At 40.2% G+C, this 18,452-nt stretch overlaps 1 protein-coding gene across 1 annotated transcript in view; it reads left to right on the top strand.

Annotated features, from left to right (window-relative positions):
- Positions 1-16,224, top strand: part of EFNB2 (ephrin B2) — a 45,822-nt gene extending 29,598 nt beyond the window's left edge. Inside the window, exons 3-5 of the mRNA XM_003832071.7 lie at positions 10,165-10,257; positions 10,976-11,089; positions 12,542-16,224. Coding sequence (XP_003832119.1) covers positions 10,165-10,257; positions 10,976-11,089; positions 12,542-12,930 — 596 coding nt within the window. The 3' untranslated portion in view covers positions 12,931-16,224. The remainder of the gene's footprint in view (positions 1-10,164; positions 10,258-10,975; positions 11,090-12,541) is intronic.
- Positions 16,225-18,452: the final 2,228 nt, after the last annotated feature.

Raw genomic sequence — 18,452 nt, 5'->3', positions numbered from 1 at the left:
AGCTTCTGCTTAACTTGAGAGTGCACTGAGAAACTCCTGGCTCTCAGGTATAGTGGAGTCACGACCTGGGGATGTCTGTCCCATATGGCTGTGTGTGTAAGAAGAAAAAGCTGCTGTGGACGGAGACTCTGTTCACATTAAATGACATCACCCAAGCCATCATGACAGCAAGAATTATTTAGGAATTGCTCAGAATAAAACTGCCTTCATTATTTCATAAAATGTATCTTGGTATCTTTAGCACCTTATTTATGGCTTTTTAAAGGTTCACTGGGATTTATAAATAATTGGACAATGCTAGAGACCTAGTACAAGAATGAAAGAGGACAGGCTTCTTTCTTAATAACCTTTAAACATTCATCAGGAAGATAAAACTTTAAAGCAAAATAAAACACATGAAAATAGCCAAGATGCACAGACCAGACAAGCAAATACTACTTTAACTTATTTGTATAGTTCTTAAGAGTCACATTTGTTCCTGAAGTTTCAAAATCTCGGGCTGAGTGTTTGATCACTTAGGGAAGTGTTGTGGCCTTCACATACTCTTGTCTCACTTTGAAGTCTAGAAACACAGGTCTTAGAGCAATTTTTATCACTGTGAGAAAGCTGAAACTTAGTGTGAGTAGCTTAGTACAATTCAGTTGGCCATCAAATGTCAGAAACAAAACTCAATCCAGGGCCGCTGGACCCTTAGGCCGGCGTTGTTAGTTTACAACAGTGCCTCCTGGGTCCAAACATCTAAGTGCACATGTAGCAATAGTAAAGATAGTATGTATGCATACATAACACATATGTAGAGACAGCAGAGTATACGTACACACATGTTGCATACATAGCAACAGCAGAGAAGCTCATGAACTATAAAGGATGGACTGTATGCTTGTATCAGACATTTTGGTACTGACGCTTTGTCATATATTGTGTAACATATAACCAGCTTGCAATCATCTGCCCCCAAAGTTGAACTAAGAAAATCCTACAGGGTACTAGGAAAGGAAGGCCATTGGGAAAAGGTGGTTATAGTGGCAATTTGTTAGCTCTTATGAATTTTCTTTTTCTTTTTAGACATACTCTAAATTCCATTTTTTCAATAAGTCTATACTATTTTGTGTTATGTTAGCAAGTACTTTGAGCCCCTCAATAGAAAGTTGCTACATAATATAGTTATTAAAAATAAAAATCCCTCAAACATACAAGTAGAGGTGGTATGAGACTTCAAATTTCCTTAGCCAAGTACAAGTGCAGCAGTTTTGTTGGCTGGCTGGCTGCATAGAAGGACTGATGGATTGGCAGACCCTCAAGCTGGAGTGTAATTGATCTCATTACAGAGGAGCCAGGCTGGGTGACAGTTCTGCTTTGCAAGTGGCTTTTTGCATTGGTGAAGTAGCCCATTTTGTTGTTCCTGATGTTAAACAGGAGATGAAGGTATTCTTTTATTGGCACAAACGTGGGAAATTGCTCTGGATTCTTAGAGGATAGAACATGTCCCCTGGACGGAATAAGGTTCATGTGTAGGGCAAATTTAGATAGGGGCACCTTATTGGGGTTACTACTGGTCTCTAGATGGTCAAAGCAAACAACACGTCCATCTAAGCTGTGATGTCCATCTAAGCTGTGTGTGTCCATGAGAGTGACGCATTTTCTCCTCTGCAGTGCTATATTCTCAACTGTCAGCAGACATTAATTCGGTCGCTGGTGAAGTCCCACCGCCTAGAGATGAACTCTGCCTCCGATGGATGTTTTCCACTTCAGTGCCACTCGTCTCGCAATTACTGGGTCATTAATATCATTGCATGCAATTAGTGACAGTAGAAAGAGCTAGAGGGTTGTGGGATGTGCACCCGCCCCACCATGAACTTTTTACTCTGACCCTTTCCCAGCTAGACCTTTTCGTATCTTGGCAAGGATATTTTAATGATTGAGACTGTCAGAATCTTCAGAGCAGGCACTGGATTATGTGCTGGAAATAATTCACTCAAACACATGCTTCTTCATGGTTCAGAATATTTTCATTAGATATTATCACTATCCCTTCCCTGGGAAGTTTCATTTTTAAAAATCTGATGCTTAAGTACAGCTAATATAGACAATAGGGAATTATGTTTTATCTTTAGAACTCTTACATTATTCTTTTCTTTAAAAATGTGAGCTGAGTCATTGCTATTGCAGTGGTCATCTGGCCGCCTATTTTTAAAACACAATTCCTCTATCTTAGTAGATTTTGGCCCATATTAAGCATATCAAGAATGACTTTTTTTTTTTCAAGACATGGGGTTTTATTGGGGGCTTATATACAAGGAAAGAGAGAGTCCAGTGGCAGTGGGCTGGACAAGATATCCACATGGCCCTGTGGCAGTGAGCTGGGCAGGAAAACTGCAACTGCTTGCAAACAGCATGTAGTTCATCTATAGCATTTTCACTTAACACCACCCAGCTAATGACTTCCACCTGGCAACCTTCATTTAATCCAGAACTTAGGACCTCGAGTCCCTGTACGGCCCGTGTTCCACAGGATGGGCTGAGGGCTCAGCTGTTCCTCATAGACAAGGAATGACTCTCCACATTGGCCACTCCCGGATTCCCTAGCTCAGGACACATATTCAGGTGTGTCTAAGGCTGGCTCTTCTATGTGAAGTTACTTATTCTTTTACCATTGACTCTCATGTTCCCACTATATTAAGTTTTTCTGAATTACTGTGGCAATAAGAAACGGTCCCTTAAATTATACTAGAAGAAAAGCTTTTTTTTTGTTTTGTTTTTTATTTTGAAATTACGTTAAATTTTTTTTCTTAACTGAGAGATTCCACCTGCATAAATCGTCATAACTTTTAACAGTAAGATCTTAGACTTAGAAAGTGATGTTTTTCCTCAACAGAATTTATTGAAAATCAAGACACCAAGCTGTTCCAAACAATATTTTGAGGGGAAATAAAATAAACAACTCCATAAATAATCTTATGTGGTTAAACATGTCTCTAGCAAAACAAACAAACAAAAAAGTCGGGGGTTGGGGGAGGTGCAGTTTATTGCCAGTACTGTCTGGTCTTTCTCAGAAAAGCGTCAGTGTACATCACTGAGCCTGGACGGTATGTTTTCTTGATCTATACCCCCTATGTGTACATGTGCTTGCATGCACACACGTAGACACGCACACATGTGCACCTGCCATCACTGCTTTCTGCTCTTCCGTCTTTTCACTCTTGAGTGTCTGTAGCCAGTAGCTTTCCAGGTCTGTATTGTCAAAGATACCTGTGGCCCTGAATGTCTTCACTGATAGCTATTTGACATTCATACGGTTTTTAATGGTTAAAAGGCTTTATGCGAAAGCTGTGATAGAATTTCTCCTGTTCTAGATGTGGTGTTTATTGCTTTATTTTGTGACTTTTCTCTCAGTAGATTGACCTTCTCCCTCAGTGTCCAAGCCTCGCATAGCATGATGGCACCTGTAAACTCAGTTCTGTATCCTGGTATCCTTTCTCTTCCCAAGTAGAAGCAATTAAGTAATATATGCCATCAAAACCTTTTAAGTGCACATACAAACAAAATCAACTTACCAAACTGCTTCAAAGTTGTTCCATGTTTAACACTCTTATTTCTGAGCTCTGGGTAGAATGTCCTATTATTGTTCATCATGAATATTTGAAATTAAAGAAATAAAACTGTACCATTTTCTTTAAGAGCATCCATTTGTACTTGATAACATCTTCAGTCATATTTCAATGCTGGCAAACAGGAGGGGAGGTCTAAATTGTGACTCAATTTTAGAATCTACTTTTTCCAAATTATTCTGTTTAGTGCAGAAAACTAATTAATAGTGTTGCATAGAAAAGTCACTGAAGCTAAGCCAGTTATTACTTCTTAATGCATGATTTACTGCTTTAAGTTTTCAAAACACCACCATAGCAATGTGGTATTAATTCAAGTGATTCTTCCTATCATATTGAACGATATTTTCACGGGTGAAAAACTCACACATCCTACATCACTGATAGTTTATACAGTGTTTTAGCTGTGGCTCCCTGCATGCAAAATAAGAGTTAATCAAATGTCAGTGAGAACCATCTCATCAAGTAGAGGGCTTGTTTTGTTTAAATTAACTTTGCTAAGTATAAATTTCTTCTTGAAAATAAATTCTGGGCCGGGCACGGTGGCTCACGCCTGTAATCCTAGCACTTTGGGAGGCCGAGGCGGGCGGATCACGAGGTCAGGAGATCGAGACCAAACTGGCTAACACTGTGAAACCCCGTCTCTACTAAAAATACAAAAAATGAGCCGGGTGTGGTGGCGGGCGCCTGTAGTCCCAGCTACTCGGGAGGCTGAGGCAGGAGAATGGCGTGAACCTGGGAGGCAGAGCTTGCAGTGAGCCGAGATCACACCACTGCACTCCAGCCTGGGTGACAGCGCGAGACTCCGTCTCAAAAAAAAAAAAAAGAAAATAAATTCTTCTGTATTTTTCTTTCTTCAAGTGAGGCCATTTAGGGGAAAGTATACCATAAAACTTGCTCTAAGATAAGGCAAATTTGATATTATAGGATGAAGTGCTATGTGATTTGAAGTAATGCTGAATTTTTTAAATATATTAAACTAAACAAGAATAATGAGGCCCTCGGAAAGTCATGATTATATTTCTCATTTTTCTCATTTTAAAGCCACAGTGAAAAACACATAAAAGGAAGAAGTTAGAAAAAAAATGAATGAAATTCTTTTTTTCCTTTTGGCAAATTAAATAGATGTTTCTGTTTCAGAAGATTTTATTAATTAACTTTAAAGAAACAGTCATTTATTTTTGGCATTCAGTGAACATTATCATTTCCATGTTTAGAACTTTTCTTCTAAGTTAGCATCTTAAAAGATAACTGTGAAACTCAAGGCATTCAACTACATTAATTTGAGTTTCAGAAATTGAATTCTTGTTTCTAGAGTACATAGTTTGAATTGATGTCAGGGTGTTAAATAGATAAATCTTAGCTTCCTAGGTTGTATATTCACACTAATTATTTTTTTATCAGCCTTCTTATTTTTCAACTTACCTTATTCTTTTTGTTTTTTTGACACTCAGATTTGATAGCCCTGTGGTAGAAGAAAACAGTAATACAGTTTGGTATGTTGTTGTGTTTGTGTTTATTTTAAAGTCACGGCTTTGCTTTCCATGTTGTTATTGGATTATGCTTTTTTTAGTTCCTCAGTTTGCCAAGATAACAGTCTTCCGATCTTCAGAAGTCTGTATCGAGCTTAAGGAAACTGATGTGTAGGAAGACTCGCCTAAGAAGTCCAAATTAGCAAGGCTAGCATGTGAGGACATGCTGGAAAAGAATAGTTCCCATAGATATTGACAGAGAATGTTCATAAAATGCTACTTGTTTTGTGGTTACATGAGAGTGGGTTGTGTCCAGTGCAGCTGTATGTAAGGGCAACGTTTTTATTCTGACGACTCTGTGGTTTTCATGACCCTGGATGCTTATCATGTCTCTCTGTTGGACTTCTTCAACGGAGTTGATACAAATACTTGCTTTCAAGTGTCCATCTGCCCTCTCCTCCATCCTGGCCCCATACAAATACGCTACATTTTTAAATAATTTGAAATACCCTCAATAGTATTTATATTTCCTGGTGCTTCATTCTTTCCATAAGAACTGTGATACCATTATTCTGTAGGATTTTTTTGTGCTTCCCCATTTCAAATCTCTGTGCCAGTGAGACCCATACATCGGTGCAAATCCAGAAGTTTGATTGTCCATCTGATTAGCACACTGTTAGCAATGTGGTGGACTAAACACAGCCAAGATGTGGGGCTGGAGCTTAGCCTCCTGGGAGCAGAGCGGTGAACATCAGATGAAGACATGTGAAAATGGAGTACTACTTCCTCTTCGTGGGGATGGGCTAAAAAGCACAGCCAGAAATATTCTTGCCCTTCCAGTCTGCTTTACAGTTACTCACTGGTTCTCTTTTTTTTCCTACTCAGATAACCAGTATACTCTTCCCAGTGACTAAGAACTGCAGATAAGTATAGGTGCAAATAGATGGCAAACCGCAGATGGCAGCTGTGTGGTTTCAGATGTGCTGCAGAACTTTTAGACGATGTGAACTCAAGAAACTTTTTTGCTGAGCAGTAATCTCTACCCACTGGAAATTAGGCCATGGGGGGAACAATGTAGTGACTTCTATATACTTACTACATGCAGTTAGACCCCTGAAGCAAAAGCTTTTAAAAACAGGCTGTAAAATGCCCATGTATCTTTATTAAGCCTATTTTCCAACTGGATAGAGAAATTTTCTGGTAATTTTTAAATCTGTAAAGTCTATTTTTTTTCCTGAGCCAAGAGAAAAAAAATATCTGGGCCCTAAAAGCTTAGTTATAACAATGTTATTTTTTCTCTCTCTGAATGATTAAATGTGATTTCATTTATGTAGCAATACTATGATTGTGGCTGCATTAGATCACGCTGATAGAAAGATACAAAGAAAAACTAAGTATAATGAACTAACAATTTATTTTCACTCTTTCTCTAAGTTAAAAATTCCCAGTACATTCAAATGAACAATGAAAATAATTGCAGAATTGTCTCCTGAAATGGAAATAGATTTTTTTCCCCAAGCATTAGCAATTTCTTGTTATTTTTCAAAATCAGCCACTAAGCCTTTCAGAGCTTCTTGGTGACTATTGCAGGAGAAATCAGAATATTAATCTTGTGGTTTTATTTCAGAGTTCGCTGCCAGGAAGGAGGTATAATTGGGATAGGAGACTTTTTTTTTTAGCTGTGTGACTGTTCAAGGAGGGGGGTTTGGAACCTCAGCATAAGAATTACACTCTGTGATGAGGATGTAGCAGGGGAGAAGAAAGGTGGTTTTCACTATGGGAAGCTATACTTACATCAAGTATAAAATAGACTGAAGTCATTTTGAATTACGTTATACTCGTAAAGTTTACCTCCTGGAGTTTCCGTTAGTACCAGTGTACTAACTGGGTTAAAACAGTTCATGGCACCTTAGATCATTTCTAACTCATGGCAAAAATCTTTCCTGGTGGAACATGTAACTGTATTTTAAATGCCCCTTTATAAGCAACCAAGTATTTGGGATGTTATTTTGATATTAGTAGTGAATTTTTCAGTATCTTCCAGTACCCTTTGCAAGTCACAGGTTGACTTAAAAGGAAAAGAAGCAAAATGCTGAATGTAGCAGAAAAACTGTCTGCATTCAGACTGTTCAGCCCACTTTTGCTCACCACGCGGCAAGCACACTCCCCCGAACAAGCAATAGCCTGTGGCTTCAGAGGAACCTACAAAGGCAGCATCTGTAGATTTTTCCTTCTTCAACTCTAAGACTTGAACGTTTCCCTCTTCCCCACACACTTTTTTTTTAAACCAAGAAATAAAAAAGTTTTCACTCTTAAAGGTGCAAAGCAGTTTCATTCTTATGCAACACAGCCTTCCTCCTACTGTCTTATAGTCTGTGGATGTTAAATTATAGATTCCAATTGAATTTTAATACTCTAGAGATTTTACATTTGTGGTTGTCAAGACCCCGTTTTGGTAAACCTAGGGAGCTCCGCACAAAAGCATTGATATTCAGAAAAGGCACTGACCTACAAATTAAAAGAAAAAAAATCAAATAATGTGCACCTCTTGTGCTTCCAGTTTGACAAAGCAGAAGTCATCAGCAGTTTCTCCCTCTGCAGACGCAGTTCTCAATTCTATTTACAAGTAACTGCTCTACTGTGCCTGTTTTTCTCTTGCTGATACTCATTTAATTGTTTTTCTTTTGGATCTGAATCTTTGACTGTCTTTTCCCCCTCAAGATTAAAATAAATACATCTATATTCCTCCCCTTTCTTTCTGTGCACTGCCCTTCAGATCTCATTTTGTCATTTTTCAGCTTAGTGTTGAAACTTTTAGCAACAAAAAGTAAGTCATTTAACTTTGAGTTTGAGTGCACTTTTGCGTGTAGGTTCATTTATGTGCTTGTGAATTTAAAAACATTGGGATTCCACCTGAATGAAGTAAACCAAACATTTTAAACTATCAGCCAGATAGAGACATCAGCCTTTCACTTCTTTCTATATGCAGACATATCCTAATTTTTTAGAAAAATCAAATAGGAAAATTCTCAACAATTAATTGAAGATTATAGCTCTGCTCTGAAATGGTCCAGAAATAGGGTCTGTTCATAGAAACTCATAGTTTGAAGCCTCTGGGAGGAAAGGATACTTTAAAATTTAGTCACATATTTGGAGGAGGGAAAAGGGAAAGAGCAGAATGAAGAACTGAAAAAAATCACACACCGGGGCCTGTCGTGAGGTGGGGGACTGGGGGAGGGATAGCATTAGGAGATATACCTAATGTAAATGACGAGTTAACAGGTGCAGCACACCAACATGGCACATGTATACATATGTAACAAACCTGCACGTTGTGCACATGTACCCTAGAACTTAAAGTATAATAAAAAAAAATTTTAATAGCCCCATTAAATAATTTTAAAAAAAGATTTTTTTTAGATTCACAGAAGTGTACAAAATTTTTAGGTTTTTTTTTTTTTTAAGCTGTCTGCTGAATAGTTTCTTAATGGTCTACAATGTTTGTATCTACAAACAGATACTGTCTGCTTCTTATTACCCTTCCAAGACAAGTATTATTATGGCAATTATTGCCCAGTTTCCCGGGAAAAATTTATCCACAGTTACAGAAGAATGAGATGCAATTGTGAGACTGTAAAGTTTAAGCAAGCACTCAGAGAAGCACAGTGATATGTATGCACAGAAGAGGCAGCCTTTGTTTTGAGGAAAACAGTGAAAGTAAAGTTAATTCAAGACCACAAAGACAAGTAAATAAGTGCCTTATTTTTGTAGTTAATATAATTTCAGTGGAATGCATATTTCTACCATAAATGCATATAGAACTTGTTTGCTGACCTACTGTTTGGAAAACAAACAATCCCATTAGAAGAATGTCTTTGGGATTTATTTTTACCAGAAAATCAATCCTTTTTTCAGTCCCTTGCAAAGTACAGTGTTACAAGCCAAGACTTTGATAATCAGGTAGAAAATGGATTTAAGTTGCAGAAATGTATATGAAACACTTTTGTTCCTTGTCCCTTGAACTTTAGGGGAATGAAAATGTCTAGCACTCTCCACCTTCTTTTCTCTCCTGGAACTTGAACTGTAATTCAAAGCCTGTTTCTCATTAAAGTACCTGGCAGCCTATCTCTTTACAGCTTGAGTTACAAAGCTATTCAGAGACCTCGCTGGTCTAAAGAGACAGAACAAGGATGTGTTTAAATAGAGCATAGGCTGTTGAAAAAAAAAATGCTGAAAATGGTAAAATGATTCTGTCTTTCCTTCCACTCCTCACTGCTGAGGTGGAGAGGGAATTCAGTTGGTGAACACCAGCAAGTGGCTGGTAAAAGTCCCCACTTTCTCTCCAGGGCTGCCACAGGACCCAGAATGAGTGGGGGGCATGTGTGTGAACCCTCTATTCAGCCAGAGTTTTCCCGCAACAGGTAGTTTGGTTGAAGAGGTTGACTAAGGTTGGCATTGGCAGTAATAACACGTATGTTCTTCTGATTTACAAAACGATGGAGGAAAAAGGGGAGATTTTGAAGACCTGATTTCTGGTGTACTTCTTAAGCATGCATAAGGCTGAAAAAAGAAGAAGACAAGGCTTGTGGGAGGCTCCTGGTCTAGTGTTTACAGAACTTGGAAGCTTGACAAACAGAGCGTCAAGCTAATTGTTCTTGAAGCAGGAAATCTGCAGTGGAGGAAGCAGGTGTAGGGGGATGATTACCACGTTTGGAAATGGCTGCATTAACTATTTTGCTCTTCTGAGTTTGGCCCCAAAAGAGTCCATAGACTTTTTGAAGGATGCCATCCCTTTTATTTATAAACTAACATTAAATCAGTCATTTGTGAAGGAAGGAGAAAGTGCCTAAATAAATTTGGAGTCAGATAGCATACTTGCGGCAGTGTTTCCGATATCCATTTCTCTTTATTTCTTTTTCTTTTTCTTTTTGGCTTTCAGCATCCCCATACTTTCAGAAAACTTGTGACTAAGAGTGAATTCTTATTTTTCAAATTGTTTTCAGACATTTCATGTTCATGTAAACTTGGCTTATTGATTTCCTGATTTTTCTTTATTTTTTTGTTTTGTCCATTTTATTTTTAATCAGCTACATCAAATGGGTCTTTGGAGGGCCTGGATAACCAGGAGGGAGGGGTGTGCCAGACAAGAGCCATGAAGATCCTCATGAAAGTTGGACAAGGTAAAGACCATCTGCTGCTTCATGACGCCACTGTGACCTGGTGTAGCCCCCAGCTAGTGTGGTGCTAATGTTGCCGATGCCCACCTTCATTCGCTCTTCTTTTTAGTTTTCAAAGCAAACCCTTCTGCACTTTGAGCCACTGACAGATTTCCTCAAGTCAATGTACTAAGCTTTTATTGGAGATCTAAGAGTTAAGATCAGCAAGGTAGAATGTCTGTTGCCATAGATAGATAGATAGATATTTCTTTTTAAAAAGCAAAACACTTTGGTTCAAAATCAAAATATCCAGAATGAAAACTAAAAGCTTGTGCAGTTTTGCTCATTTCTGAATCTTGACTACAGAAGAGTTTTGTTCATTGTGACTTTTCCAATATAGATAACCTATTGTGCAGAAAGAAATAATTATTCTTCTAATTAAAAATTGGTATAGTAGTCAATCAACTTGCTCAGTTAAATTGAAATGTCATCTGCAATGCTTTGCCTGCCAAATGCAAGAATCCCTATAGTTTCCACAGATGGCCTCACGTTCTAAACCTCTGAAATAACTAGTATAACCATTTTGTTTTAAAAGAAAAATTATATTCTTGTATTTCACAGTACTTTGCATAAAGACTCTTATGTTCATTGCTATTCATGCCTGTTGAAATATATATGCAGCTCCTCAAGCTAGATATTGTCAGAGTTCTGTGCCGTAATTAATCATTTGTTTTTCATATAGATGCAAGTTCTGCTGGATCAACCAGGAATAAAGATCCAACAAGACGTCCAGAACTAGAAGCTGGTACAAATGGAAGAAGTTCGACAACAAGTCCCTTTGTAAAACCAAATCCAGGTATAACAGCATGATCTGTGTGTATGGAGGTCTGTGGGTACCACATTCTTAGTAGTATCTTAAAAGGTAGGGCAGAGTCTAAAGACTTCTAACCAGTTAGGATTAGCTGGAAGTTACAGTGATCAGGAATCTTTGCTGTCAGTGAGTCATTATTAATTACACTCAATAAGAACAAAATAACTCATTCCAATGAAAGTCATATATTCAAAGGAGTAGAATTCATGAGCTGTAAGTGCCAGTTATTAGAACTACTCTGTCAGGCCCGAGGTTTCATTGGCTGACATTTTATCAAGCTGGTTGTCAACTCCAGCTTAAAGCTGATGTTAATGTATATGTAATTAATGTGCTAATCCCTCATCTAATTATATCTAATCCACAGAGGGTTTCATTGATCCTCTTCTAAATGTTAAATGGTAACATTTTTAAATATTGCATAATAGTATTTTTTCAGGTGGTTATCGTTATTTTGTTTCACATTTTCCATGTAAAAGAAAATATTAAACAGGTCCCTGACAAAAGTGTAGAATACCAGATAAAATTGTCCGTCGTTGACCTTCGTTTTCTTAACAGTCTTGGAACAAATAGTTCTGTATTTGTTACCATGCTAATGAAGGTTTTATAGAGTAGCTGTTGAGCAGACATCAGCAGTTTTGTATTAGGATTGTTGTGTGCTTGCTTGGTCGTTGTGCGAATTTATCGTCTGCAGCAATATTCCATCTCTTTCCAAGAGTCAAGGAGGGAAGTTGTTATTTCTAACTTTCAATGACAAGATGTGTCAAATTCTTGTGACAAACTGATAAATGGATAATATAATGATGCCAGGCAGTTTTTTAGTGCTTAACATTTGGGCTGGCAGTCTGTTCGGTGTGAGAGTTTCTGCTGCCTTCCAAATATATTTTAAGTGTAAATCAAATAATACAGACGAGTTACGAGCTGAACATTTTCCCAGGCCCCCTCACTCCTTCCGCGTTCCCGAGCTGTTCTGTTCTGCCAGGAGGCAGGGCTCTTCTTTAGAAGGCAGGCCCTTTGAAGGTTCGCATGAAACTCCCTTTCTCAAAGGAGGTGGAAGAGCAATACCACATAAACGCTCACCGCTGACCTGGAGAATTGGCCACTTCCCTTTTTCCTCCCTGCCGCTGCCCCAGGCTGGCTGACACGGGTTAGAAGATGAAGCAAGATCAAGGGCTGGCTGTCACCGACAGTCTGTGCTCTTGCTGGATAATGATACAAAGGAAACCCTGTGGCTTGGGAGGGTAGGGAAGTCCCTCCTAGAGATACCTCTCATTTCCTTTTGCGTTCAGCTCTTAGACGAGGTATTGGCGAGGCGAAGTCCAGCTTCTAGTTAGTAATAAGCCTGGCTTATTTTTCACATTTTTAAGGGTCATAAATGCAGTCCGTCAGCACTGGGACAGCAGTAACTATCTCTGACCTTTTCTGTCTCCGCGTCTGCAGGTTCTAGCACAGACGGCAACAGCGCCGGACATTCGGGGAACAACATCCTCGGTTCCGAAGTGGCCTTATTTGCAGGGATTGCTTCAGGATGCATCATCTTCATCGTCATCATCATCACGCTGGTGGTCCTCTTGCTGAAGTACCGGAGGAGACACAGGAAGCACTCGCCGCAGCACACGACCACGCTGTCGCTCAGCACGCTGGCCACACCCAAGCGCAGCGGCAACAACAACGGCTCAGAGCCCAGTGACATTATCATCCCGCTAAGGACTGCGGACAGCGTCTTCTGCCCTCACTACGAGAAGGTCAGCGGGGACTACGGGCACCCGGTGTACATCGTCCAGGAGATGCCCCCGCAGAGCCCGGCGAACATTTACTACAAGGTCTGAGAGGGACCCTGGTGGTACCTGTGCTTTCCCAGAGGACACCTAATGTCCCGATGCCTCCCTTGAGGGTTTGAGAGCCCGCGTGCTGGAGAATTGACTGAAGCCCAGCACCGGGGGAGAGGGACACTCCTCCTCGGAAGAGCCCGTCGCGCTGGACAGCTTACCTAGTCTTGTAGCATTCGGCCTTGGTGAACACACACGCTCCCTGGAAGCTGGAAGACTGTGCAGAAGACGCCCATTCGGACTGCTGTGCCACGTCCCACGTCTCCTCCTCGAAGCCATGTGCTGCGGTCACTCAGGCCTCTGCAGAAGCCAAGGGAAGACAGTGGCTTGTGGACGAGAGGGCTGTGAGCATCCTGGCAGGTGCCCCAGGACGCCACGCCTGGAAGGGCCGGCTTCTGCCTGGGGTGCATTTCCCCCGCAGTGCATACCGGACTTGTCACACGGACCTCGGGCTACTTAAGGCGTGCAAAGATCTCTAGAGTTTAGTCCTTACTGTCTCACTCGTTCTGTTACCCAGGGCTCTGCAGCACCTCACCTGAGACCTCCACTCCACATCTGCATCACTCATGGAACACTCATGTCTGGAGTCCCCTCCTCCAGCCGTTGGCAACAACAGCTTCAGTCCATGGGTAATCCGTTCATAGAAATTGTGTTTGCTAACAAGGTGCCCTTTAGCCAGATGCTAGGCTGTCTGCGAAGAAGGCTAGGAGTTCGTAGAAGGGAGTGGGGCTGGGGAAAGGGCTGGCTGCAATTGCAGCTCACTGCTGCTGCCTCTGAAACAGAAAGTTGGAAAGGAAAAAAGAAAAAAGCAATTAGGTAGCACAGCACTTTGGTTTTGCTGAGATTGAAGAGGCCAGTAGGAGACACGACAGCACACACAGTGGATTCCAGTGCATGGGGAGGCACTCGCTGTTATCAAATAGCGATGTGCAGGAAGAAAAGCCCCTCTTCATTCCGGGGAACAAAGACGGGTATTGTGGGGAAAGGAACAGGCTTGGAGGGAAGGGAGAAAGTAGGCCGCTGATGATATATTCGGGCAGGACTGTTGTGGTACTGGCAATAAGATATACAGCTCCGAGCTGTAGGAGAGTCGGTCTGCTTTGGATGATTTTTTAAGCAGACTCAGCTGCTATACTTATCACATTTTATTAAACACAGGGAAAGCATTTAGGAGAATAGCAGAGAGCGAAATCTGACCTAAAAGTTGAAAAGCCAAAGGTCAAACAGGCTGTAATTCCATCATCATCGTTGTTATTAAAGAATTCTCATCTATAAAAGGTAGGTCAGATCCCCTCCCCCCAGGTTCCTCCTTCCCCTCCCGATTGAGCCTTACGACACTTTGGTTTATGCGGTGCTGTCCGGGTGCCAGGGCTGCAGGGTCGGTACTGATGGAGGCTGCAGCGCCCGGTGCTCTGTGTCAAGGTGAAGCACATACGGCAAACCTCTTAGAGTCCTTAAGACGGAAGTAAATTATGATGTCCAGGGGGAGAAGGAAGATAGGACGTATTTATAATAGGTATATAGAACACAAGGGATATAAAATGAAAGATTTTTACTAATATATATTTTAAGGTTGCACACAGTACACACCAGAAGATGTGAAATTCATTTGTGGCAATTAAGTGGTCCCAATGCTCAGCGCTTAAAAAAACAAATTGGACAGCTACTTCTGGGAAAAACAACATCATTCCAAAAAGAACAATAACGAGAGCAAATGCAAAAATAACCAAGTCCTCCGAAGGCATCTCACGGAACCGTAGACTAGGAAGTACGAGCCCCACAGAGCAGGAAGCCGATGTGACTGCATCATATATTTAACAATGACAAGATGTTCCGGCGTTTATTTCTGCGTTGGGTTTTCCCTTGCCTTATGGGCTGAAGTGTTCTCTAGAATCCAGCAGGTCACACTGGGGGCTTCAGGTGACGATTTAGCTGTGGCTCCCTCCTCCTGTCCTCCCCCGCACCCCCTCCCTTCTGGGAAACAAGAAGAGTAAACAGGAAACCTACTTTTTATGTGCTATGCAAAATAGACATCTTTAACATAGTCCTGTTACTATGGTAACACTTTGCTTTCTGAATTGGAAGGGAAAAAAAATGTAGCGACAGCATTTTAAGGTTCTCAGACCTCCAGTGAGTACCTGCAAAAATGAGTTGTCACAGAAATTATGATCCCCTATTTCCTGAACCTGGAAATGATGTTGGTCCAAAGTGCGTGTGTGTATGTGTGAGTGGGTGCGTGGTATACATGTGTACATATATGTATAATATATATCTACAATATATATTATATATATCTATATCATATTTCTGTGGAGGGTTGCCGTGGTAACCAGCCACAGTACATATGTAATTCTTTCCATCACCCCAACCTCTCCTTTCTGTGCATTCGTGCAAGAGTTTCTTGTAAGCCATCAGAAGTTACTTTTAGGATGGGGGAGAGGGGCGAGAAGGGGAAAAATGGGAAATAGTCTGATTTTAATGAAATCAAATGTATGTATCATCAGTTGGCTACGTTTTGGCTCCATGCTAAACTGTGAAAAATCAGATGAATTGATAAAAGAGTTCCCTGCAACCAATTGAAAAGTGTTCTGTGCGTCTGTTTTGCGTCTGGTGCAGAATATGACAATCTACCAACTGTCCCTTTATTTGAAGTTGGTTTAGCTTTGGAAAGTTACTGTAAATGCCTTGCTTGTATGATCGTCCCTGGTCACCCGACTTTGGAATTTGCACCATCATGTTTCAGTGAAGATGCTGTAAATAGGTTCAGATTTTACTGTCTATGGATTTGGGGTGTTACAGTAGCCTTATTCACCTTTTTAATAAAAATACACATGAAAACAAGAAAGAAATGGCTTTTCTTACCCAGATTGTGTACATAGAGCAATGTTGGTTTTTTATAAAGTCTAAGCAAGATGTTTTGTATAAAATCTGAATTTTGCAATGTATTTAGCTACAGCTTGTTTAACGGCAGTGTCATTCCCCTTTGCACTGTAATGAGGAAAAAATGGTATAAAAGGTTGCCAAATTGCTGCATATTTGTGCCGTAATTATGTACCATGAATATTTATTTAAAATTTCGTTGTCCAATTTGTAAGTAACACAGTATTATGCCTGAGTTATAAATATTTTTTTCTTTCTTTGTTTTATTTTAATAGCCTGTCATAGGTTTTAAATCTGCTTTAGTTTCACATTGCAGTTAGCCCCAGAAAATGAAATCCGTGAAGTCACATTCCACATCTGTTTCAAACTGAATTTGTTCTTAAAAAAATAAAATATTTTTTTCCTATGGAAAAAGTGCCTTCAAAGTACTTTTCTTCTTTTCTTTTCATTTTTCTTTCTTTTTTGTTTGTCATTTTAATTTGCCTTCCTTTACTCTATTTCCCCCAAAATTACAGTTAATCCAGAGACTTCTGTCTATGGACACTGTGTGCCCACTTTTCAAATTGGGATGTGCACATCACACAAATATTAATTTTGCTAAGAGCCGTGAGCTCGTTATTCCCCATAAAACCACGAACTCTCATTTCAAAAATAATATGCAATTGTATAAAATCCTAATAATCCTCAACAGAAAATCTCTCTAGTGGCACCTGAATTGCACAGTCAGAATAGTTACCTACAAAGTTAGCTGTCTCAGGAAAAAGAGGGAAATGTACTCTTATCTTACACTTAATTCCAGATTGATCTAGTGTCCGTAGAAGCAAAGCAGCGGTCTATCGCTTCATTTTTCTTAACAGAATGATCCTAGGGAGAAGGAAAAAGTCAAATGTTTTTGTAAAAACTTAACATTGATGAGAGCACATTTGGAGATACTGGTTGAAGGCAAGCCAGAGGCCAGCTGTGAGTTTAAAACACACTTTCAGTGGTCATCTTCCTGGGGAAGGTAACTATGTACCCTGAGGGGTGTGATTGTTTTTCAGGCCTCTTGTAGTCCTGGGTATTAAGACTGATCATTATACTTCCTGGGTAGCTTTTTAAACAACCAAGAGTCCCCACCCATGGCAGAGAACTTCACACCCTTGAGATCTGAGTGCTAAGATCTTTACATGATCTCAGGTTAATCCCTGCCATAAGAGTGAGACATTTTAGGCAGGGAGAATAGGAAAAGGCCCCTGGAGTCAGGAAGCAAGCCAGAAGAGTTCCCAGGCCGGACTGACTTGCCCAGGACCACACCCCAGTCAGTGGGAGAAACCATATGTTTCAAAAGTCCACAGGTGATGAAGAAAGGCTGGTTTGGACACAGGGATCTACACAGCTTAGCATAGTACTTGTACTAGAGAAATGTTTGTTAAATAAATGCCTCCCTTCATCAGCAACGACAACAATCCCTGGAGGCCCAGGGTTTTTGTGGATGGTAGAATCGTAGTTTCATCTGTTCCAGGATTTTCTCCTGCTGCACCCACCTGCCTTCAGTTGCAGATCCAAGTTGATGGATGCAATTTTATGGCCAAGCCACTAAGCTGAACCCTCGATCATATGCACCAAGGTCATTTCTGGTTAGTTTGGGCAAAAGAAAAGAACCAAAGTGGAATCATGCATTTTCAACCTTTACTTTGTGGTACCTATTACAACATAAATTACCGAATACACAATGTCATGGTTTGGACCCTGTTTTTAAACCACGTTTTCTGAATAAGCCAAGCTCAGCTAAGAAACAAGATTTGTCCACTTGTTCTTTTCACCTGGGAAGAAGGAACACACGCAGAAGCTCCTTGCAGAGGGCGTATAACCAGATGCCCTTTGTTCTGTCTCAAAGGTGAGCCCAGCCTGCTCTGAGCACGTTACTTCTCTGCACAGGCAAGCGTCCCTCAGCCAGCAGCCAGCTCTCTTTCTTATCAACTCCCTTTTTGGCAAAGCAGATGGCCATTCAAACCCTGGGATAAAGGTTCGCAATGGAAATGAGAAAAAATAAAGTATTCCTTTCTGGGTAACTGCTGTCCAGCTTACTGTCAGTCTCTGAACCCAACCCAGAGAAGAATTAGCAAGAGAAAAAGTAAACTCCAGAGTAGTAAAACTCACTTTCCTAATGTAGGTAAAAAAAAAAAAAAAAAAAAAAGAAAAGAAAAAGGACCATTACCCTACTTTTTGGTTGGGTAGCAAATAGGTCTCAGGTGGCTCAGGAGACACAGTAGCTACTGCAGCACCAAGGACACTAGCCTGGATGTGCTACTGCTTTGGTTTTTACTTTGGATGGATTTTTGAATTACGTTTGTGATATTTACACTATACACTTACTTGAAGGCAAATTTTCAGTGTTGTCATGGAAAAGAGTATTTCCTACTCCGATTCATTATTCCTGGTAGAGAATCATTCGTCAGTGATTTGAAGGGGGGTACTAAAATATTGCATTATTTGTAACAAAATATAGCAAACCAGGTAGGTTAATCCATTTTTAGATATGTCCCAAAAGCTAACGATACATGCAGCTTAAGATTTTTATACTTTGATAACTTGATTAGTGGAATCTCTTTAAAACAGTGTTCATATGAAGTCAACCATATCTTTAAAAACAACCAACCCCC

This window comes from Pan paniscus, chromosome 14 (genome assembly GCF_029289425.2).
Source record: "Pan paniscus chromosome 14, NHGRI_mPanPan1-v2.0_pri, whole genome shotgun sequence".
Taxonomy (NCBI): domain Eukaryota; kingdom Metazoa; phylum Chordata; class Mammalia; order Primates; family Hominidae; genus Pan; species Pan paniscus.
The sequence above is the reverse complement of the archived record's forward strand: the minus strand, read 5'-3'. Positions and strand labels throughout refer to the sequence as shown.